Source organism: Gekko japonicus, unplaced genomic scaffold (assembly GCF_001447785.1).
Source record: "Gekko japonicus isolate JY-2015 unplaced genomic scaffold, Gekko_japonicus_V1.1 scaffold409, whole genome shotgun sequence".
In the NCBI taxonomy this organism is placed as follows: domain Eukaryota; kingdom Metazoa; phylum Chordata; class Lepidosauria; order Squamata; family Gekkonidae; genus Gekko; species Gekko japonicus.
The window spans coordinates 111,223-136,687 of NW_015161963.1; the positions used below are offsets into that span (position 1 = coordinate 111,223).

At 42.7% G+C, this 25,465-nt stretch overlaps 1 protein-coding gene across 3 annotated transcripts in view; it reads right to left on the minus strand.

Moving 5' to 3' along the window:
- Nucleotides 1-3,914: 3,914 nt before the first annotated feature.
- RNF185 (ring finger protein 185) overlaps nt 3,915-25,465 on the minus strand; it is a 22,347-nt gene continuing 796 nt past the window's right edge. For 2 of the 3 annotated variants that reach the window (XM_015429593.1, XM_015429592.1), the window contains exons 2-7: nt 20,202-20,422; nt 18,320-18,338; nt 15,375-15,487; nt 13,984-14,038; nt 8,018-8,135; nt 3,915-6,351 (exon numbers count right to left, since the gene is read on the minus strand). In XM_015429593.1, coding sequence (XP_015285079.1) covers nt 6,254-6,351; nt 8,018-8,135; nt 13,984-14,038; nt 15,375-15,487; nt 18,320-18,338; nt 20,202-20,374 — 576 coding nt within the window. In that variant the 5' untranslated portion in view covers nt 20,375-20,422 and the 3' untranslated portion in view covers nt 3,915-6,253. Of the gene's footprint in view, nt 6,352-8,017; nt 8,136-13,983; nt 14,039-15,374; nt 15,488-18,319; nt 18,339-20,201; nt 20,423-25,322; nt 25,450-25,465 lie in introns of those variants that run through there. The other variant, XM_015429591.1, reaches the window with a different exon arrangement.

Genomic DNA, 25,465 nt, shown 5'->3' on the forward strand with positions numbered 1-25,465 from the left:
CTGTGGGGCTCCAAGCCGGGGGTGCTTGAGGGGCGACCTCTTCCACGGCTTGAAGCCGGGGAATTGAGGCGCTCCTCCCTGCCCCATTCGGTCCACCCCCTGAGAGGCTCGGTTTTTACCGAGCATAGCTGAATGCCGATCGGGACAAGCAAGCGGGTCAGCAAATGAAGCATGATTAAAAGGAGTCTGTGATCAGACTGTCAAGGAACTGGAGAATGAGACGAGCGAAGAAGCTTTAAAAGTGAGTTCCGATCCCCCCCCCACCCTCAGCGGCGTCGGGAGGAATCCCAGACGTAAACAAACCGAACTGTGATTTAAAGAGACGGGGAGGGGGAGAAGACAATTAATCACTCAAGCGTGCCAGAGACTTAACTGTTTTTTGCGGATAAACCAGCACTTGCTGAAGAAGTGTGAAAAAGCACTCTTTAGTATAAACAAAGCGGAAAATGGCCGGCGTCCGAGGGAGAGGAGTAAGAGGGGGGCGTGGTTCTCAAAGTCCGAGAGTGGAGGAAGGAGATGTTTTCTCCACACTAACAGAGCTGCTTCGGCCCATTCATGAAAGACTCGATGGCCTTAACCAATTGATTGCTGCCTCAAACCAGAGCATGGCAAAACAGCAACAGCAGATCACCGAGCTTGTGAAAAAATCGATCCAAACTGATGAAAAACTTAAAGAGACCACACATGATGCTAAAAAGCTGAAGAAAAGAGTTGGTCTGATGGAACAAAAGCAGGATCTACACGAAAGGAAGCTATTGAACCTACAAATGGACAAAGCGAATAAAACCCTTAGATTCCAAGGGGTGGCTGAGACGACAGGAGAAATTTTGAAAGATGTGGCAGCTGAGCTAATCGCTCTATCGCTCGGCATTGCAACGGCTGAAGCGCATGCAGAGATAGAAGTGACATATCGTTCTTACTCTAAATATATTAAGCAAAACAAACTGCCGGGCGAGATCGTGGTCAAATTTCTCCGACGACAGACAAGAGATGATATTCTCAAAGCAACAGCAGACAAACCCCTGCAAATGGGATCAGCAAGTATCAGGGTCCTTAAGGACGTTCCATTTGAGGTTCGACAGAAAAGAAAAGCGTACAAAGAACTCATCTCAACACTTCAGATCAACCAAATTCAATACTCCTGGCTTTTTCCAGAAGGGGTCCAATTCAAATATAGAGACAAAAGAGAAAAAATCGACTCGGTGTTAAAAGCAGAAGAATGGTTGAAGCAATTCTTCGGACAGAAAGAGGAAGAGCAGCAAGACGGAGGAGGCCAGGCAGCCGACCTGGAAGAGACGGACAGAGACCTACTTGGAGCAGAAGGAGGCACGGCCAGAGAAGCATATGACTTGCGGCTAAGAGTTGCCAAATAGCACTTATGAACTAAAAAGACTTATGGATGAGCTGGAAGAAGTCTATGTGCACACTGAGAAGAAATTAGATATACAACAAAATGGACTAACTAATCTCCTAAATTCCTTGACTTAATGAAAGCATTAATCTTTATAACTAACTGCATACTAACTGTTAATGACCCTACTTTCTTGGGTTTTTAGTTATAGTGTGGGTTTTCTTTCTTTATACTGTTTGTATCCTGGGGTTTGTTATTTTAGTTTGTTATTTTTTTCCCCCCCTTCCATTTTTTCTCCCTCTCTTTTCTTTCCTTTTTGTAGTCACGTAGGTGTAATAAAAAATCAACCCCTTCGGGGGATTAAAAAAAAAAAAAGGAATGGTCTCACAGCCCCCCCCCCCCCTCCTTAAAGGTGGCTGGGGACCACCACCCCCTCTCAATGAGGAATTTACAACTTCCCTTTCAGCCAGATGTAATAAACCATAAAGGGCAAGGGTCAAGCAGGCATGTTGTAGGTCCGAACGTTCCCAGTGTGTTGTATATATCCTTTAACTGCAGCAATTAAACATTCAAGCAAATGTATCCGGATGCAGACAGAACATGAAATTACTCTCAATGTCTAGAACAATGTGACTGTTTTGCCCTTGCAGTCAAATCACATCAATCTGTTGAGATCTCTAGGGTCATTATGCCAACTTACAGGAAGCAGCTTTCTTATGCACTGAAACAGTTCCACTGGACATCTCTGTGCAAGAGTGTCAGAGAAGGAATTTTTCCATTTGGCCATCATCAACTTGGCTCTGCATGAGCTCCGGCCTGTGGTTCTACCATATAAATCCCGAGACTTTCTTCATCCGTTTTCTAGCCATTTTATATGCTAGTGCCATGGCCTTATGCTCTGTGGTTTACCAAAGGGCTGAACAGGCACAGATCAGAGGAAGATAACACCTAGGAGCAACCCTGTCAATCAGCCATATCACCTCCTTCTGCCAGATATGGATCCACTTTGACAGAACTGCCCGGAGTGCCTAGTAGAAATCCTCCAAGTGCCATCTGGAAATCATCCAGCACCAGCAGTCTGCATGGGCAGAGCTAACTGGTCCCCTGCTCCAGAAGACAGAGAAAGCCCCCACGAGACTCTGCCTTAGCATGCAGTGAGTGTTCTACCATGAACAAAGAAGAATTGAATTATCCCTGTCCCCAGATCGCTACCTCATTGTCAGCAGAGAACAGCAGATCAAGCATATGTGTTGGGCCAATGACATTTTGGGATAGCCCCGTGGCCAGCATGATGGCTATGAAGTCCTGAGCTGCACCAGACAAGGCACCCTTGGCATGGATGTTGAAATCCCCCACAACCAGTGATATCTAGTCCATAGAAGCTGATGATGGATGGAATGAAATGTTAGTCTTCAAGGCACCACAAGACTTTTGTCTATTGTTGCTGCAAAAGACTCACACAGCCATCCCGTCGAAATTCTTGCTCCCTTCCCATTTTATTCCCATGACAACCCTGTGAAGCAGGTTTAAAGTGCTAGTTTGAGGGGGGGGGGAACTAGTCCAAGGTCACCTTGTAAGCTTCATAGGAGAACAGGGGTTTGAACTCGCATTTCCTTCCCCCAACACATTAATCACAAAAATCTATGGCTGGCTTTTCCCAGAATCATAACTGATGAGTAGAAAGGAAAATAACATTCTGTTTTGTGGAAGTGTTGTAACATTCTGTTTTGTGGAAGTGTTTTTTTTCCTGTGGAGGACAGGCACCCAGATACAAAGCATATGCTAGTAATACAGACACCAAATATTACCCTTTTTAGCACGCACAGCTGCAGCCTGCCTAAGGACCCACCTGCACTCACACTGGCGGCCAGAGAAATGAACAAAAAACTTCACTTACACATGAGATAATGTAAAAACGTTTTTATTCTAAATTACTTTCACAACAGTGAAAATTAGTGAATAACAATGGTGTCATCGGTTGCCAGCCAGAGGCTATGTGCAATCTGAATACATGATTTGGGGTGGGGTGAGGAACATCAGGAGAGCGCTAATAAAATGCCAAAAAAAAAAAAAGAGGCAAGACAAAGCAGAAATTCAAAGACTGCTCCAAATCACCAGTAAAGCATGATAAATGTTCTAACGGCCTGCTTCAAACAGAACAGCAGGCTTTGGTGCCGTTTTTCAGTGTGAACAGTGACAGTAGCACCTTTATGGCCTAGAGCTCACTTGGGCAGAAAGAACCTAAAAGAGGCTCAATTCCATGAACGTTTCCAGAACCATTCATCTGTTAACCTTTCAAGGGGCTACATGACACCTGATTTATTCATAAAAAGAGAGCCAGTTTGGTGTAGTGGTTAAGTGCATGGACTCTAATCTGGGAGAACCGGGTTTGATTCCCCACTCCTCCACTTGCACCTGGCTGGATGACCTTGGGCAAGTCGTAGCTCTGATAAGAGCTGTTCTTAAAAAAGAGCCCTTTCTGTCAGAGCTCTCTCTCAGCCCCACCCACCTCACAGTGTGTCTGTTGTGGGGAGGGGAAGGGAAAGGAGTTTGTAAGCTGCTCTGAGACACCTTTGGGTAGTGAAGGGCGGGGTATAAATCCAATCTCCTCTTCTTCTTCCAAAACAGGGAGACCACTGACAGCCTGATCTGGTTAGCATCACAACAACACTCTTCGGATCAGTAAGGCTCTCTGCAGTCTCCTCCATCTATATACCCCTCTCTGCACAGACAGCAACACTACATTTTAAAAGAATCCCAAGCCACTTATGCCTGCTTCAATACCATTTAAATCCACAACAGAACCTTTCACATTCTTTTTTTTTTTTACAATAAATTTAAGTTTTCGATCATGACCTTCACTAAACCATTTACAAGATTGCTTTTGGAAGTACAGTTTCATTTCCACAGTGTTCAATTTCCCCCAAGCAGTAAAAGGAGAAAGGAAATATCAGAAATCCCTATGGTATGCAGCAATACAACTTAATTTTCCCTTATTAACAATAGGTGGTGCTGTCGTCTCCCCTAGAAAAATTAATCCAAGCCCTACATAGGATCTGTGAGGACACCGGTTTATAGCAGCTTAGTTTGGAAGAATCCCTGTTTTAGAAACACACCCATCCCTTTGAACCCCTTTTGGAAGTAATAATAGAAGACTTTTTAACATAAAAGGAGGGGAAAGCTCCTAGCATGACTACTTCTTCAGAGTATCACACAAATTGCTTCTATTGCACATGAGGAAACCTGAAGGATTACCTAATGCTCAGATGATGTTCTACTGGCCAGGCTTTCCAGGTGTCTGGGGGGGGGCAAATCTCAACCCCCTTCTATTATTTTGGGAAAAGGCGTACTGATATGTTTCCATAATATGATACTTCCAAGCTCATCCTCCCAGGCACAGCATTAAACCTGAGAAAAACACTCCCCCCACAGAAATTTAATCCACTCAATGTTGTAATCACAATTTGTTATGGAAACCCTTAATAATTGCCACTAGTCTCTGCTTGTAAACAAACAGAGGGAAAATCAAAAGCAATGCAAAATTAAAAGACCAGAAGTCTTTTAAAGACATCCTTCTATTTACAAGAAAGTCAGAGGTCCCCAAACTGAGGAATCCCTTATATGTTTAGGTCTCATGGATCCAGAATTTCAGCAGCAACACTTTGTAAAGCTTGATATCCTTCTTTTTCCTCTCACCCTCCCCCAGAGAAGAAATCCTTCTATATACAGTTCTCAGAATAGCCCTCTCTCGGGCACTATCCAGCAGAAAACTCTCCCCTTCATTTCATCAGGACATGCACAGAAAAGCATCCTGTTGGATTGTGCCTAACCTTCAAAGGAATACCTTTGGCAATTTGGACAAGCTCGCGTGCTAAGAGCCATCAGCAAGGAGCTTCTACACACAAACAATGATTGAGAACAATGCTTCTTCTTGTACTACCAAAACTTATAATCACTTCAGTGGCAGGGCAGGGGGGCAGAGTAAAAAACAGGGATTGTCTTCCACTCCTCCTAACTCAGCCACATCAAAATGTGTGTGTGTGTGTGTGGGGGGAATCTGAATACATCTCAGGAAAGAGGAATGAGTACAATAAACCACAATAGCCAGAATTGTGTCAGTCCCAAATAAAGAGTCGTAGGCTGCTATACAAACTTTAGGAAAACAACACTGCTTTTCTGATAAGGAAGTATGCTGAGTGACAACCACTGAGTGGCCCCTCTAGTGTCCAATAGTTCCACCCAAACCCTGAGATGAGAGAACGTGTCCCATCTGGCTCCAGAAAATGAAGGTATTCCAGTTTTATGACTGAAAAAAATCTCTGATGCTCTTGGCTTTAAAGTCATCTTCAAGAGGGATGGTAACAGCAGGAACAGAACATCTCTGAGGTGATACTATCTTCCACCAGATGTTCTCCACCAATCCATTTACGATGAGAAGAGATTACCTGGAGCAAGTGGTACTTTGATGAATGCATGGAACTGGGTCCCAGTGTGTGTGTCTCCCTCTTCCATGGCATACACTGCTAAAGTTTCCATGTAATGCCTGCCACCCACTCTCCCTCCTGGGTCAGCACCTGCTCTAGTTTATTGGCACACAAATGTCAAAGAATGCTCCCTCTCAGGAGCATGGAAGTTCAAAGCTGGGTTCATTATTGCAGCCAGGTACCTTTTGTGTGAGACATGGTGGAACTTGAGAATGCTTTTAAACAGATCTTTAATTCCATAACTTTGGTGCAATAAGCGAGATTCCTTCCTCACGTTGCAACACCATGGCTACCAGGATCCCGCCATTATCTATGGAACCAGACACCAAGAGGTTTACAGTTGACCAAGGGGAGGCAGCAGTCTGTAACTAGCTCAGAGCCCCGCAAACCATTGTACAATACAGCACACGGAGCAAAGTTAAGCAATCAAGAGCCAGAACATGATCACCAGAGCCACAAACAGGAAAAGACGAGACAGGAACTGTTCATCCACATACTGGGGAGTCCCTGGAGCAGCTGGAAAATTGGAAGGAAACAGCCGTTATCCTCTCATCTCTAGCAAACACAAACTGAATGCAGTGGATTTCCAGGGTCAGAGACAAAAGCACAGAACTAACCAATGTACTGCTTTTTTTCATTAGCAAAGACTCCCCTAACTCTTCAAGAAATAAAAATTCTGACTTTCAGTTAAGATGGCAGAGTAATCAGAAAAAAAGCAAAACAGCTAATAAATTTGTTTTTAATTAGATCAAATATTCCAGATAAAGGTAAGCACTCACACTATTCTTTTGAGAAAAACTAAAAAAAAACCTTGATCTAAGTTAAACAGCCAAAAAGATCTTTCACTTGAAATAGCCACATAGCAGACAGTAAAAATGACTCCAAAGAGGTACAACCCCAGTGGATTTTCGGGTATGCTTTGAATGCAAACATATTTGCCTTATATTGTGTTAGACCTTAGGTCCATCTAGTTCAGTACTGTCTACTGTGACCAGGAGAAGCTTTCAGAACATCAGGCAAAGAAAGGTTTTTCCCCAGCATCTGTTACCCAGTATGCTTTACCTCAAGGCGTCAGATAACTGAGTCTGCATGCAAACCAGGTGTTCTAGCACTGAGCCACAGCTGCTCCTCAGTGAAGATTTCAGGAAATTTATTTGGGGTGTATCCCAGCAAGGGCTGCCAGTCCCCAGTAGGAGGTGGGGGATCCCCCGGTTTGAAGGGCCCCCCCCTTGCTTCAGGGCTATCAGAAACCAGGGAAATTACCCCCCTCCCAACAGGCAAGAAACCAAAAATAAATGCGACGTGCCCACATCACCTAGAAGCGAGGTAGGCACATTGGTGATGTCAGGGGGAAGGGGATGCTGTGTTTTTTGGACAAAACTCTACAGTAAGAAGCTAATTCTACCATAGAGGTTTTGCCCACAAACCAGAGCACTGCCCCCAGAATCCCTACATCACAGGTAACATAGGCATGTCGTCCCCAACATGCCTATGCCATTGCACTTCTTTCCGGCTTCTTCCCTCCCCACTCTTGGTAAGTGACCCCCGTCCCCCAACTGCTCATCCGACGGACCTGGCAACCCTAATCCCAGCCTTATTCTACCACTCCATTGAGCAAAGTTTGAATCCTTCCTCCAGCTCAAGTGGTTCTTTCTTAGGCTGCTAGACAGTTGGATCCACCCCAATACACAGACAACTACATGTGAAATACACATTGAATCTTCCCAAATACAGATTCTGTCAAAGAGCTTAGCTCACACACACAAGGAGGCAGAGCTCTCAAAAGCCTGCTCAGAACTCTTCAGGATGGGGCCACCATAACTGACTCAACAGCTTTTATTCAGTATGGAATACTGAAATCAATCACTGCATGGATTACTGCATTGGAGAACTGTCAAGCACAGAAAGTTTTGTTCTCAGTTCATGCTTTCTTAAAAGGACACTCATGTCACGGGAGCTTGTAAAATAGAAAAACTTCTTGCTTTAATGCCAAAGGTTCTAAAATATTAAGATCCTCACTTACACAAGAGGCAAAGTTAGCAGAACCAATCAACCCCAGTTTTTGAGATAATCCTTCCTAGTCTTATTTTGGACAGGGTCATTATCACAGAAGCCAGAGTTAAAGGCGGGGTAAAGTGTTTTTCTCCAGTGGGGTCTTCTGAAAAGTTAAGATGCTCTGTACCTGGGGGAGGCCGACCATCATTTATGTTGAACGCTGTAGCAAATATACCAAAAGGAAATGCCCCAATTCCAAACGACATTTGGAAACCTCCATCACCAAATCCAAATCCCTGGAAACCCTTGAAAGAAAGAAAGAAAAAACAATGAGAAAAACGTTAAATCTTTTACACAGTCACATTGACAATGCTAGACTTGGTCCTATTACAAACTATGAGCAGCAAAGAGTGGCCCTTGGCCAGTCAATGATACCCACCAGGAAACATGTAAGAACAATCATTAAAAGCTCCTGTGAGACTCCATTTCCCATTCACAGAAAATGCTGACCACTGCAGCTCTAGTCTACTGCTCTGGCCTTATCTCATTCCAAGACCCAGCAACAAGGCATCACAGCACGTGGTAAAGGGGCTGGGAAAATGTAGAGAGATGGTGAGCTGAACAACTGTGCAAGAAGGTAAGCGCTAGAACAAGTGCTAAACCAAGAAAGAACAGTGGGAATTTAGGACTGAAAAGAATTTCTGTAGCAACTTTAACAACCCCTTAATTCTGCTGTAGCAGTTTAAACAAATCTGTAGCAGTTTAACCTGGATCTAAGCTAGACTTGTAAGAATTAACTTGAAAACTACAGAGTAGATTCAATCTACCTTGAAAGAGTTAACTTTTAATTCCCTTGTGGCCAAGGCTGACCTGGAGAAGTTGAAAGAGGAAAGGAGGATGTAGACAGGACTTGCAAGGATCTGCTATAGACTCATGGGTCAAAATTCCACACCTGAGGCATAACTGAATACTGAAGATATACTATTGTTTACCAGATCAGAACTTTCAGGGATATTTTAAGATTGGGGCGGAAGGGCAGGAAGCCAAAGGGAAAAAGATCTCAAAAAGGGCTGTCTTCGGTTACACTCACACTGACCAGGTAAAAGCAAGTTCAGATTGTGGCAAAGACGGCCATGGCCATGCAAATGGCCATACCTTGGAACATTTAGCGATGGAGCCAACCAGAAGAAAGGCAATCTGGACCTGGTGAAATTACAGGCCAGTTAGCATAACATATGTTTCAGATAACTTGGCAGAAAACATTAGTAAAGACAGAATTAAACTTATAGGAAACCAAGTTCTATTGAGGAGGAATCAGTGTGGCTTCAGAGAAGGGAAGTCCTGCCTCACCAGCCTCTTGGAGTTATTTGAGAGTGTAAACAAACATATGATAATGGTGAACTGACTTGGACTTCTAAAAAGCTTTGGAAAAGGCCCTCACTAAAGGTGCTATCAAAAGTTCAGCAACTGATTTAATAAACCAGCAACTCTCCAAGGAGAATGAACTGCTGAGTGCTTTCAGCTATCCAACAGAGAAATGCTCCTTAATCACACTCAGCAGAGCTGTTTGTCTGAAGCAATGAGGACAGCGAGCAGACTCTGGGGGCTCCAAGCCAACTTACATGGAAATATGCAACTCTTTCATCAGGTCGTACACACACTTCATCTGCACCTTAAAAAATTATGCAGACTGTGCCAGCTCTCCCAGCCATGCAAAGTTTACCATTTGTAGCTGCTGTGCCTACATATTTTATGTTTGCAAACATTCTAGTACATCACTAGCAACACACTGGCGCGATGCCAACTGCAGTCAAGAGTGTGGTTGCATACACATGCCCAGAGAATTTAGAAATCTACATTCTAAAATTCAACAAGCAGAAAACAAACTACTCCCACAAGCAAATAGGTTGATGTATGAGGGGAGGGGAGGGGAGGGGAGAGGAGAGGAGGGGAGAGGAGAGGAGAGGAGAGGAGGTTTTAAGTTGTTTCTTAATGGGACTAAAGGGAATCAACGTAAGCACAGGGAAAGGGAAGAGGAAAAGGTCTCAAAATCAGAAGGAATGGAAGGAATTGATAGCTGTTCTAATATTCCATTATCTAGCGCTTTGGCTTAAATTTCCCAGATTTTGCTTCTGGAGGAGTAGGCATGTTAGTCTGAGCAGGAAAAGCACTATCTTGTGGCACCTTCAAGAGTAACTGCTGCAAGGACTGCACAGAGTGGTGGGAGATAAGACAGAAGATCAGACGTGTGCTGGTCACCTATCTGCCTCTGGGTTCAAATGAAGATGCTGATTCTTGTATTTCTGATTTGGGACTACCTGTCCTGGTACGAACCTGTGATCCATCTTCAATCTGCCCAGCAATCCCTACTCTCTGCTCCTACCCACCCCCAATTTGCTCACCTGGCCTCTACTAGAGGGCCAGGCCACTTGCTGCCTCAGCCCTCAGAATGGCCCACCTGAAGCTACGTGGCAAACGCAGACATTGTTTCCTTTTAGGACAGCTTGTGTGACTTCTTATTTTTAAAGGGCTTTCTGTAGGTGCTGGCATAATTATAACATCTTTCCTGCTGGATTATTACTGAAGAGAATGGCAATGAGGAAAGTTCAGTTGGAGGGTGGGATTTTTATACCAGTTTCTAATTATTTGATTGTTTTGGTTAGCAGCTTTAAGTCTTGGAATAAGGCAGGGTATAGAAATATGCAGGGTTTAGAAAAGGTTACTTTTCACCTGTGACTGCATCTGAACAGCATTCACCAGCTGTTTTGTATGGTTAGAGGGCCAATTCCATGTGGGGCTAAAATTGGGAATCTGGGGTGCAGTGACCAATTTGCTGAACTCTTTGTTGCTGAGATTATTCACATCTATTCTGACTTCAATGGCTCATTATCTACAAACAGGGCTTTGATTGTACCCGAGGCTTCCTCTTATTTTTTGGCACTTTTCAGGCTATGCAACTTGAGAAGATGATCCTAGGACAGGGCTATTTTTGGGCAGGAACGCACAGGAATGGAGTTCCGGCTGGCTCCCAAGTTGGCCACGCCCAGCAGGAACTCATTAGCATAATAGACCACACCCAACAGCAGAAATTCATTAGGATTGGCTACATTAAGGATGTGTGGCCTAACATGCAAAGGAGTTCCTGCTTCAAAAAAAGCCCTGGGTTTTGACAACAAACAAGGTAAACAGAATAACAAGCAAAAGGTGGGTGTGGCTGGATAACCACACTTCTGGTAACATGGGGGTGCGTCCTAATGTGCCAATGAGCTGTGCTGGCACGAGCGTGGCCTAATATGCTAATGAGTTTCTGGTATTGGGTTTGGCCTATTATGCTAATGAGTTCCTGCTGGGCTTTTTCTACAAAAAGAGCCCTGTCTAGGATATATGATGCCCATCACAAGAATTCTTCATCCTTGTCCTTCCTGGGCAATTCAACTGCCCAAGGAAAAACTGAATCCCTGATTCATGAAAGTAGTAACGACCTTCTTAAAGGAGGAATTGGCCTCCTCAGTGTTAAAATGACCGTGTTGAGGCAACTTCTAAAGAAGCCTACTCTAGACTATGATCTGAACAGCTTCCATCCAGTCCATTCCACTCTCGGGTAAGGTGCAGGAACAAATGGAAGTAACACAGCTCTAGGAGCTCTGAATAATTATATCAGTTTGGCTTCCAGTCCAGTTTTGGACTGAGGCTGCCTTGATCACTGTACCTCCACTGGGAGACAGATAAGAGGAAGTATCTCCCTGATTTTCCTCCCTGGAGCTTTCAATACCATTGGCCAAGGAATCCTTCTGGGTCACCTTGCTTGGATGGGACTGCTGGGTACTACAATGGAGTACTCCTAATACATGACAGTTACTCCACCCCATGGCCTTTGGCTTGCAGATGCTGCAAAATTCTCTCTTATGCTGTTTAGCATCTACATAAAACTGCTGGGAGGAACCCTCTATATTATATCATCAGCATGATATTAACACTGTCCTTCCCATCCAATTCTAGGGAGGCAGCAGAGGTTCTGAAACCATATCTGGCTTACATATGAACTGGACAAGAATGAATAAAATGAAGCTTAAGTCAGACAAAGTAAAAATATTGTGGACTGGAAATATGTCTGATCTACACAGCCTGGGTTAGGAGCAGCTGCACTTACCCTTATGATCCATTTGAGCAGTTTTGGTATGCTCCTGGATCTACCACTGAATCAGGGGTGGTGGCCAGGAGTAAATTCTACCAGCACAGGCTGGATCATCACCCTTAAAAAAAAGAAAGAGCTCGCCACAGCACACTAAAATCTTCCTTAGTTGCCCTTCTCCGTTTACTCCCAAGAAGTTCAGTGGGTGGGCCACATGGAAAGGGCCTTTTCAACAATGGTGCCAAGATTATGAACTCCCTCCCTAGGGAAATTCATTTCCCTCCGTCTCAGATGGCACCTAGACACCAGGTCAAGCCACTTTCTTCAGACAACATGGGATTTCCCAACTAGATGGGCTGTTTGCTACTTTTGATACGCCTCTGTTTTATATAAAGGGCTACTTTTGCCAACTTCTGCCAAGCTTTATTTTGTTGTATTTATGTATTATTAATCTGGCTTTATCAGCCCCCTTGTGGACTGTACTAGTCAAAATGGAGAATATAAATATTTTAATGTGCTAAAGGCCATGATTACTGCAATTTGCTCTACGCCGGCTTACCCTTGAGGCTGACCCGGAAATTACAGCTGGTGCAAAATGTGGTGGCGGCGCACCCACTAACAGCAACACCTGTGCAGGCTCACGTTTGGCAGGTGCTCCGCCAACTGCATTGGTTGACAGTTGAATTCCAGATCCACTTCAAGGCGTTGTTCCCGGGCCGTGTAAGGCTTTAAAGGTTATTACCAACATACCCGAGGGACCGTCTTTTCCCGTATACGCCCCGAAGAGCGTTATGTTCCATGGATCAACATCTCCTGGTGATTCCATGGATCAACATCTGTCCTGCCTTGACCCGAGCCAGGGCTTTTTCCACCCTAGCCCCTGCCTGGTGGAATATGCTCCCCATTGAGATCAGGGCCCTGCGGGATCTCCTTCAATTCTGTAGGTCCTGTAAGACGGAGCTGTTCCAGCAGGCCTTTGGCTGAGGCAGCGGACGTACAATGTATGGCCTCCCTGAGGTTCTTGTCACCCATTTAACAACTGTTGGCCATTATTTACATCTTACCGTGGGCCAGGACCTCTCACAACCGTTAATCTTTCTACTGTAAGGTTGTGACCACCATTTTAATGTATATGACAGTGTCTTAATATTTTAATTATGTATTGTATTAACAAAATATTGTTTTTATTGTAATGATGACATGTTGTTGCCCACCCTGAGCCCACTTGTGGGAAGGGAGGGCTATAAATATGAATGAATGAATGAATGAATGAATGTGCCCTGACCTGGGCCCAGGCTAGCCCAGTCTCATCAGATCTTGAAAGCCAAGCAGGGTCAGCCCTGGTTAGTATTTTGATGCGGGACCCCCAAGGAACATCAGGGTTACTACACAGACACAACCAATGGCAAACCACCTCTGTCTCTTTCCTTGAAAACTTCACAGGGTTACCATAGGTCAGCTGCCCTTTCCACCACAAGAGCCCATATTGCTCTGGATGTACCTGACCAAGTGGGCTTTGCTTCTGGCCAACAAAAGCTACTGTCACAATATGATTAAAGTCAAGGAGTGATTAAAATGTGGCAGTAAAATGTGGAATCTGCTGCAGAGGATGTAGTGATGGTCACAGGCACTAACGGCTTTAAAAAGGGATTAGATGGCTTCATGGAGCATAGGTCTATCAGTGATTACTAGGCACAGTGACTAAAGGGAACATCCACATTCAGAGGCAGTAAACCTCTGAATACTAGTGCCAAGAGACAAAATGACAGGAAAGGCCTTGGCCTCTATGCCCTGTTGTTGGCCCTCCAGAGGAACTGATTGGTCAGTGTGTGAGACAAGATGCTGGACAAGAAGGACCAGTAGTCTCATCCAGCAACCTTATATTTAATGGTTTTAAAGGTGCCACAGGACTCCTTGTAGATTCTCCTTCATAACAGCAAGGACCAGCAACATGCGTTTTGCTGTGTATTTCTGAAGAAAATTGAAAACTCTCTCCAGGAGCCTGCAAAATCACTACTCACCCCTCTATTTTCTGGTTCAGGTCTCTGCCCTTGAGGTCGTGGTGGTGTTTTTTCTCTGTAAGATATAATTAATTCAGCTGAGTTAAGCACTGGTTAATTTACAGGCTTGGTACTGCTTGGGTCTTAGGACCCCGGAGCTTGAACGTTCTAGTCATCTCACCCTCAAGTGGTGGAAAGGTGTTCACTAGCTTTCCCTTGCCACACACCCCTTTAACCCTCTTTGGGTTAACCTCTAGCAGGTCAGCCTATAGGCTTGTAGCTCTTATCAACCCTGAGGAGGAGGAAATAGATGTCCCCACTAGAAGCTCATCTAGGGATCTTTGTTCATGATGGATTCATAAGTAGCTGCCTACAAATACTTAGCCACTAGTGCAGTGCAAGTCAATGTTCAGGGCAGAAAATACAGAGGGCATCTTCTCCTTTAGCAGTTTGGTGAACAATCCACAAGACCCTTCCCCAATGAAATCAACAGGAGCTGCGCAAGAGCAGAGTACTTTCAGGTAGAGCATACTCAGAATAGATGAGTCACACAATAATCCAGCTCTCAGCTCGTTATCCATAACAAAACTCAGTATCTGCCTGAAGCAGCTCCTTCCTCTCTCCCAGCATAAAGATCAGCACCCAGATTACTTACAGTCCACCCAAGACGGTCAAATGACGTCCACTGCTGTAACTCAGGACTTTTCAAACTGGCAACTTTTAGGAAAGCTTTTCCACAACAAATCACCTGAACACATTAAGTTCTGCCGTGGATGTTCTAGGGCATGTTCCAGGGCTCAATTCATACTTACTCTGGCCAGGGTTGTCTTCACTATTACTTTGCATCCGTAGAATATGCCCAAGAATACACCTAACACACTCCTGTGACTACACACTGCTAGGGAAGCTCACCACTGGTGGGCAAGCAAACTACCCGTCAGGGAAACTCGCCCGCCATTACTAGCCAGTTCATTGAGGAACCTCTGATGAGTTTCTCAGGGGCTCCAGAATTCCCTGGCATGCAATTGTAAAACCAGTGGTCTAACGGGCAGCAAGTGCAGTAGCATGGCAGAGCAAAGCCAAGCAGACATCAGAGCATCCAAATCTCTTGTGCCAGATCAAGGTTTTCCCATTGCTCACACCTTGTTATATAAAACTGCATATGTCCTCACTGAAGTTCCTCTGGCAGATAAGTGCCCTGTAATTAATCTACAAATAGTAATAAGCATTTAGTTCTAGCAAGAAGATGTTCAGACAAACAAGGAACGTGTACAGGAATCTGAAGATGTAGTAAATACCTCAGAGAAACAACCCATTCCACATGTCTATCACTTCAGCAAATGCCATTCACTGGGTTCCATGTAAGTGAGTGAAACCATGTTTCTAGGAGTGATAACTTTGAAGCGTCTCACCTGGGGTCCTGTTGTCCAGTACTGCCCCTTCCGTAAAGTGGGATAACTTTATCTCGGCTGATTCCTGCTTTACATACGGGACACACTTGCCTGTTCGGCCTGGTCTCTAACCACTGAAAGATAAATATGAGAACAATATTGAGTAATATAAATAGAGCCAATGGAAAAGAAGATTAAAGAAAGTCTCAGACAAACCATACTATATAAATATTGAGTAGTATCCTACGTAACAGGACAACTATGAACAGCAGTATTCTTAATGATGCAACTGGACTAAAATATTATGTGAACGGATGCAAAAGGAAAGTCCAGAGCTGTTCAATGTATATAATAGTGATATTGTAATAAATAGTGTAAAGAAATAGAAAAGAACCGCTAAAAATGAAGAACAAGAGATCTGTTCCACAAGATCCAAGAAATCAAAGGGAAATATAAAACACAGCTAGGCATGGTGAAAGATCAACATGGAAATACATTAACCAAACAGGACGAAGTAAAGAAAAGATGGGACCAATACACTGAAGACCTTTATAGAAGAGGTGAACGGATAACAGATTCCTTCAAAGAACAAACTTTTGAAGAAGAACCTATAGTTTTAGAATGTAAAGTGAAAGCTGCACTGAGATCAGTTGGGAGAAACAAATCACCAGGAGTAGATGGGATATCAACAGAGCTACCCCAAGTCACAGAAACAGAGTCCATTAAAATCTGAACAGGAATATGTCAATATGGAAAACAAAACTATGGCCTACAGACTGGAAATGTTCCATCTGCATTCCCAGTCCAAAAAAGGAGACATCAAAGACTGCAGCAACTATCAGACCATCACATTAATTTCTCACGCAAGTAAAGCGATGCTCAAAATCTTACAAAGAATGCTAGCACATATGGCACTAGAAAGGCCAGATGTTCAAGCCAGATTCCAAAAAAGGAGAGGTACCAGAAATTATATTACAAATTTATGTTGGTAACTGGAGCATATGAGAGAATTTCAGATGAAAATCAACTTGTGTTTCATAGATTACAGCAACGCTTTTGACCGTGTACATAATGAAAAGCTATGGTTGGTTTTAAAAGAAATGGATATGCTACAACATCCCATTGTTCTGGTACACCTGTTTTTAGTTGGCAAAGATGTCAGGCTAGGATGTATTTTATATCTGAATGTCTTCAATCTATATGTAGAACATATAAGAAAAAGGCCGGATTCGATTTACATGAAGGTGGAATGAAAATTACTGGAAGGAACATTAACAATTTGAGATATGCAGATGATACCACATTACTGACAGAAGACAGTAAAGATGTGAAACAATTACTGATGAAGATTGAAGCAGAAAGTGTTAAAGCAGGCTTACAGCTGAACAACAAGATGACAAAAGTAATTACTACAGGGGAATTAGACAGCTTTAAGGCTGATGGTGAAGAAATTGAAATTTTCTATTCCTTGGCTCCATCATCAACCAAACTGGAGACCGCACCCAAGGAATCAGAAGGAGATTGAGACTGGGAAGGGCAGCCACAAAGGAGCTAGAAAAGATTCTTAAATGTAAGGATGTGTCACTGGTGGCCAAGATCAAAAAAATTCATACCATAGTATTTCCCATTACTGTGTGAAAGTTGGACAATTAAGAAAGTTGACAGGAAGAAAGTTCCAAGAGTCCTGTAGCACCTTAAAGCCTAACAAAATTTGTGGCAGGGTATGAGCTTTCATGAGTCACTGCTGGACTGAAAAACTGCACAGTGACTCACAAAAGCTCAGACTCTGCCACAAATTTTGTGAGTCTTTAAGGTGCTATGGGACTCTTGCTCTTTTCTACCACTACAGACAAACACAGCTACCCATCTTGATCTATCTCCAAGGAAGAAAGTTGATTCATTTAAAATGTGGTGTCAGAGGAGAGTTTTATGGATAATGTGGACCGCCAAAAAGACAAATAAGGGGGTTCTAGACCAAATAATCTCCAAACTCTCCCTTGAAGCTAAAATGACTGAACTGAGCCCATCATACTTTTGTCATATTATGGAAAACAAGACTCACTAGAAACGACAAGAAAACTAGGAAAAAGTTGGAGGCAGCAGGAAAAGAGGAAGACCCAACATTGATTCAGTACAGCAAGTCACAGCCCTCAGTTTGCAAGACCTGGGCGAGACAATTAATGATATGACGTGTTGGAGATCATTAATTCATAGAGTCACTGTAAGTTGGAAGAAACTTGATGGCACTTAATACACGAGACCTACATTAGGCTGTAGAAAGTTCGTCCAGCATAAGAAGCCATCCTCCATCTTAAGTGGCTCCTGTGCTAGAGAAACAACCTCTTCAATTGGAGGAAGGCTTCAAACTTTGCTTAGTGGAGTTGTATGATAACAGATAATATTAGTATGTGTGTTAGATGCCTGGTGCAAAATTGGCTGTGCGGAGAGAACAGCTTATCTGTACACAGAATGTCCCAGGTTCAGTCCCTGGCACCTCCAGTTTAAAAAAGGATCAGGCTGTATGTGATGCAAAAGACCTCTGCCTGTGACCTTGGAGAGCAGTTGCCAGTCACAGCAGACCATATTGACCTGGCTCAGTATAAGGCAGTTTCCTGCATTCTCAGCCCCATCTGCAGCACAGGGATAGTAATACTGACCTACCTTACAAGGTAGCTGTAAGGATTACTGAACTAATGTTAAGTCTTCTGAGCTCATTATTATTAACTGTGTCTCCTTACAGAAACATACAAAGAAAAGCTAAGAACCACCCACTCCAACGCAGATTGCAAACGATTGCATGTTAACTCCCATTAGCAAATTGAGTGGCCCTTGAGGAATTTTAAACACAGTTCATTTAGGAGCGGAAAGGGATATTGCAGCTTCTGACAGAATCCCTGGGGAGGGCTGAGGGAGTGATTGTGCAAGAACAGCTGATGAAAGACAAAGTAAAAGAAAACCAACCTTACCTGGTGTAAACACGGCCAGCTGTTTGGATTTCCAAAGTGATTTGGTTGCAGAGCAGAGAGGGAAAGAGGATAAGGAAAGGGGGGAAAATCAGTCAATACACATGTGAAACTGCATGTGAACAAACAGAAGAGTGGACCCCAGCAGTACTGGTTCTACACTAGTACACTAAAATAAACCAAACATTTCAAAAGGGCAGCAGCAAATATTTTCAATTGCTTCTTTTTCAGAATGTACAATCTGACATAAAGACCACACAGCTGAAAAGGACAAAGGGACCAGCACAGTTAACTCTCTTTTTTAAAAACAAAACCTTCCACAATAGTATAATCCTCTATAATCCTCCCAGATTACAGCCTGCAGTAAGAATGCAAAAGGTACACTGTGAGGGCTGCTGAACAGACAGTTTCAAATAACCAGGGCAGCTGACTGATTCTGCCAGAGCCAGGCCAAGATGTTTTCCCACCCAATGGCTGCACCTCACGATCCAAGACAGACACCCCAGGGTTTCTTGTAAAAAAAAGTCTGAGGATGTTGCAACTCCTGGATCACCTTTGCAACACTACCAGGAAACCCATGGCTGCCTCTGATGACACTGAAAACACTCCTGTCCCAAATGACCACATGGGCTGCTCTACAGTTGGCCCCCAGACCAGGATTCTAGACCAGGATTCTACTGAAAAGAAGATCCTGTACTGACTTCCCCCATTGTTATGGTATCTCAATAAGAAACAAAGCAAGTAGATGGCACCAGCCAGAGCAGAAAGCAAGCAATCCTACTGACAGCCACACGTCAATTACTTCTGCCTACGCAACCCATTACATTTAAATTCTCCAACTAAGCACCTGACCTACCTTCTTCACTTTTAGCTGACAAGCTCATACTTCCCATATAGTGGGAGTAGCTGACACCTATGGTAATTATAGGGAGGGGAAAGTAGAAACCCTAATTTATACAGCCAAGCTGGACATACACTCTGAAATGGGAACAAGTCAGGAAATTATTAATTCCAGTTTGGCCTAAAGGCTACCAAGCCCTAGATTCAAGCAGTCTGACCCATAAATAAGATAAAGTAAAAAATAAGACACAATTACAGCAACATGCCTGCCCTCAAAAGCCCCCTGTTCACAGCTGGGGCTTTGTACAGCTGCAGCAATGCTTTGAAGTAGCTTCTCACCAGAGCACCCTAAGAGAATGAAACTTCCTTGATCTCCATGAAAGTGTCATGGAGAAGCAGGCCAATGACAAATCAAATTAGGATTCATAAAAAGGAGAGCCCACACTTAGGTATAGATCACATGCTCTGCACGCAGAAGTCCCAGGGATGAATCAAGACTTATTTTTCCATTGCTAGAACTTTCTTGCCCTGTCCACACACACTGTCTGCAACCTACTCATCTCTATGAAATGCTACTCTTGAGGGGGGAGATAAGGAACCCTGAGGAACATGATGGGTCCTGGAGCAGGAAAGAAGAATCAGAGGAAACTGCCAACTTAATCTGGATCCAAACCACTACCACTCCCAGGTTCAGTCCTCAGCATCTACAAGATCGCAAGCAGCAGGGCTGAAAAAGACCTCTTGGCCTGAGACACTGATGAGCAAAAAGTACTGACTAGATGGATAAATGGCCAAGAAGTGTGCAATCTCTGAAATGAGACCAGATTGCTACAAAGGCAGTAAACACACCCACCTTGTTACTTGCCTTTAAAGTAACTGGTTTGGAGGTGAATAGGAAAGGTGTAGGGATAATTCAGTTTCTTTGGGATTCCCACCACCCTTTTAATGGAAAGTTTTAACTATTATATACCCCACTCAGAACCTTCAGTGTAGAATAGAACATTAACTGAATGAATGGACAGCTGAACAAGAAAATGACACTAACCAGAAGAGGTGCCCACACAGACTGATCACAGCATCCTTAGCTGTGTCCAAACAGATGTTGCATTCAAAAGTGCTATCCTGACTGGCACTGTCCCCATTACTGCTGTTTCCACTGGTCCCACCAGTATTGGAGTTCTCCATGGAGGCTGAAGCTGCAGTTCCTTTGCTGGCCATTCTTGGATCCTGATCAAGCCCAGCCAAGAAACTTTTTCCAACTGAGATCTAAGGATACGAAAGACAACTCATTTAAAGGATGCAATCATATTATTTTGCTTAGAATGAGACAATAATAAAGGCTGTTTTCATGCAATTAGAGCATTTTGAGTCTTATATCTGTTTCACTTTTATTACAGCCAACAAGAGAAATATTGCACACCCTGATCTTAACACACAGCTACAATCAACAACAGTAGAACCACAGAAATATCTGTCTTTCTTGTGGCCTTCTTGTCCACATCTTTTAACCAAGCCCTGCTTGCTCTGCCACAAATATTCATCGTTGCAGTTTTTGAATGCGCTCTAAAATTCACAGTGAAGCATTTCTATACCTCACCCTATCCAGTGAGATCATAATAGCTTACTCCTGCCAGACACAAGCCCAAGTAGGTTTCAATAAAGAATCAGGGGAAATAGGCCAGTCAGCTTTGCCTTTCAGCAGTGAACACACTCTGCAACCCAAAAATTAAAAAATTAAGAGCTGCTTTGCTACTTTCAGCTTGTCAGACTGAGCCATTGGTGAACAATTCCAAGATTTTAGTTCGGTGACCTGTCCAGCAAGCTGCAAGCAAAAATGCTTCGTAGAGTCCCAGCAATGGAAGACTTATGGATGGGCTGCCCAGATGCCAGTACTGGGCATCAGAGCCTGGCTATGAGTTATAGCCACTCCTGTGGGAAGAAGCTGGTTGCGTTCAGAATCTCAAAGGTCACCCCCTGGCACCTTCCCAACTGGCAAGTGGATTGAAGCACTGGATCAGCCCACAACTTGCCTTTCCCTGCCATCCCAGGAGAGTAAGCTCCAGCAGAAGGTTAATGGGGGTAGGTGGGAGAGTAAATTTCCAATCTGAGAGTTAACTGCTCAGAAAATTGAAATAAATAAACTCAGCCAACCTCCTCCCTGCTGGGACAGTTGCACGACAGAATTTTAGGGCTCAAAATGAAAGCAACCCTAACACAATGCCAGATGACTCTTCTCAGGCAACTAGCTACAAGCCTGAGTTAGTCAAGTTTACCTTCTAGATCAGGAACTGGAACTTACAAAGGTGCATTGTTCCAAGGCCCCGTTAATACACATTAGGTCCAGCTATCATTTACTTATAATATTATGTCTAAGTGTTTCGTTCCTGGAACTTGGGCTGTTAAGTATCTTCACCATAACATGGAGGGCTACTTTTAAATTTTATACTAGCCTTTTTAAATTGGAGAAGATTCCAACCCTTACAAAAATAGCAGCTAAAGAACAGAGCTGGAAGAGTTGGTATTTAGGTATTGAAGATAAGCTGACTCATCTGAAATGCTCTAGGTCAATTCTACAGGGTAGAGGAGATAAGTTTATTAAGCTAGTAAACAAGAAACTGACTAGTTTTGACGGGAAGTTATTGCTGAGAGACGCAAATAGAAAACACTCTCCACTGTATATTTGTCTTTTCCATGCTCTTTTACTCTTTCTAAACATTTTTATTTCCCAATGCATAAATATAGAAGAATCTTTACATTGGCATGCTGTAATGCCCTTCCGACAGCAAAAATGGCAGGATAGTACTTAAAAATATCAGTTATAAATTGCTTATGTAAACATGATACAAATGAGGTAGAGTCATTAGTTTATGTAATATTCCACTGCCTTCTGTACAATAAACTGAGAGAGAAATATATCATCTCTTGGACAAGGAATTTAGATGAAACATCTGAGATCCAAAGGATATGTTTTCTTTTAAATGGCTCGTTACAAAAGTTAACCATCAACATAACGAAGTTTCTTTCAGCAGCATTTTTTAATAAAGGAGAAAAACTTCTCTTAGAGACAGTGGATGGCCTCTTTGGCTAATAAGCTTTAGGAACAGGAAACAAAGGTGCGTCTTGAACAAAGCTACAACTCTGGAAGACAGTTCAATGGGATATGAGCAGACCCTATTTAGTGGACTATCATTGCACTGGCCTATGGAAGGCCAAATGCATTGTGGCAGCCCATTATTTTTGGTAACTGATTAGCCAGAAAAGGAGACGTAGCAGAAAGCTACCTGGGAATTCTGCTAAGAGGGTCATTTATCAACATATGCCAGAAGTAACCAAAAGCCTTTAGTGTTCAACATTCACATTATTATTTTTCCTGTTAGAATGACAGAAGTGTTCATCTGTAAAATCTAAGTACAGCAGCATCAGATTCAATTGGACAACGTTGTTCCCTATCTGCCACTGTTTTATAGAAGCACAATCTTACAAAGGCTTCTGCTAAACCTTCAGTGAAATTAACAGGAGTTGCACAACAGCACAACTTTTGTTTTAACTGGTTTGTGACAGAAAACAGTCTGTGCTCATTACAATTTCCATCCTCTTACGCCAACCAAAGCAGATCTAATAGAAGATAGTGGCATGCCTATTTTATGCACCTGTTCAACTGGCTTCCATTTAAGCCCATCCCTTTTTCATTTAATCAGGTCCTGAAAAGCACACCTGGCAACATTAAAGCTGAACAGAAGACTTCGAGAATTCAGGTTATCAAGACAGCATATTCATGTACTGATTGTAACAACAGTCACCCTATATTTTAGTTGAAAGTCAAGAGCAATGATTGACAATTAACCAAGATAGAACAATTTCTCTCTTAGTCTATTTCACTTTTCATGAGTAAAACACTAGGCTGCCAACTTGGGTAAAGATATAAAAAGTACTCTGCCTTTTAATCAACTGCTCAGTTAAATATAAATAAATCAACCCATCACCAAAACCTTAATATAAAACAACCACAAATATAATGCAGCAAAGTATTAGATTAGGAATAAGGAGACCTAAGAACTGCATGCCCATTATTTAAAATCTGCCTTTCTCATTGATACTCAACCTGGATTATGCAGCATAAATCACAAGTGGATGCAATCAGTACAATGAAACATCCAATAAGCAATGTAATAGGACTAAGATTACAGAATCTGAAACAAAACATTAGACACTCAGGAGAATAAAAATGCCTTTTTAACAAGTGCTCTGAACATTCAAATTCACAAATTAAATTCTGTCCCACCAATAACCCCAATAAAGCTCATGAAACTGACGAGAACAATTAAAGCTTTCCCCTTATACAACAATGCCAAGACACAATATGCTATATAAGAAAGAACACCTGACACAACTATTCTTCCACAACAGTAAATAGACAATAGATCCTAGCCTTGCAAGACTGCCTCATCATCTCTTACCTCAAGAGGGCTGAGCCTGTCCCCTTACTTCTTTTACAAGGAGAAGCACCAGCAACAAAGTCTTCAGAGTCTCTGCTCTTGAAAATGGCACTTCCCACATGCAGCAACACAATCCTACTGTGGAACTAGAGACGAGTCATGCCCAAACCCAGTTTAAGTACCAAATCACCAGAACACAGCAAGTGGGAAAAGAAGAAACCTTGATTTCAACAGCTCTTTTTCATTCAGTTACATCATTTTGCAGGATGTCCCCAAAGGGCAGCTCTGCAATCAGCTAACTGGCCTTAACGGATACAGCCTGAAGCCTTGCACATTTTCAGTAGTTCATCCATCTCTAGCAAAATTATCAGATTAATTCGTTAAGACAAAAAACCCAGCTTGAATCTAACAGCAATTATTTATGCAATTTCCCATCCAGCAAAACCCTCCACTCTTATTTCAGCAGCTGTCTATTGCCTACGAACTCTGTGCATCCTGCTTTCCGGATATATTTTTGCCAGTGATTTTTCTTCTCCTCCAACTCTACCACTTTCAGCCATCGTAATACTTGAAGCCACTTTATGTTTATTTTTGAATGCAGGATAGAAATATTAAATGTATTTTTTCTTAATAAAATACTTAGATCAAACTGTCTGTGGCAAGGAAGAAATGCCTCAAGATGACTAGATTTATAACTCTTAGCAAACTAGCAGAAGAAAACACCAGGGTGTGCTTTACTATTTCACCTTTGAATTGCACACTGCAGCAGCTTTGGGCAGCAAAATGTTTTGGGTGAACCTCACACTGATCACTGGGAAACCCAAGCAACATTTTTAAATGCCTCCAGACAACTGCTCAGAGAGGCATCAACAATTCTTATTATGCATGACTTTCAAATATCTGTTTGCAGGACTGACCCTTTGGTGTCTGAAATATTTCCCCAGACATACTGACAAAGTATACATCTCTTTAGAACACATCTGGAGGAGGAAGGGGAAGTAATGGAATTCTAGAAATTTTAACAAGAGTATGATCATCTATCAAGAGATACATCTTACTTCTACTCTCTTCTAGAAAGCCAACTTTTAACACTTTTACCAGCAAGATATTTAACATTCTTCATTTACTAAAAAGGGGAAAAAAGAAATCTAGACAAATGAGTTAGATAAAGCATCTGGATTGGTTATCCTGGTCTGGAACTATTATACAATAATACATTTATAGAAAACAAAGTTCTAAATGAAGACCTGGAGATGGATCTATATGGTATTTCAAAGGACTCAAAAACATAATAAATCTATTATGATTTCTGGTCCGTTGAATATGGACACACAAAAACCACTTTAGGAGATTACAAAGCAACACCACAATGTCTTAAGATAAAATTCAAAGTGAAACCAAGTATTAACAGCAGCTTCTACTGACAGACTGTGCAAAATGCTGCATTTTTGAGTGGGTAGAATGCAGAAGCACAAAAAGGGTAATGACTAGCTGGAATTATACACAGAATTTTAGAAACATTTTTTTCCAAAAAAACCCAAAGTGATAGCTATGGCATTTTTCCTAACCTACCTGTGAATTATCCTGAGGTATCTGCATGCATGCAGAGATATGAAGGCCAATTAAAAAACAGGCACAGGGGAGAAGGGAGAGGCCCCCTCCTCCAAATACCAGATATGGAAACTCTGGGGAAAACTTGTGAGTTTAGAAACAAAAGCTCTAACACTTACCTGCATTTGATGATGCTATGCTATTAAAGAGCCTGGTGGTATTATTTGCTATATATCCAAATATATCGCTGGCAATTTCTTTCTTTTTCATATTAGAGAAGTGTTTGTTTCCTGAGCTGTTACTACAGAAACAAAATTCCTGC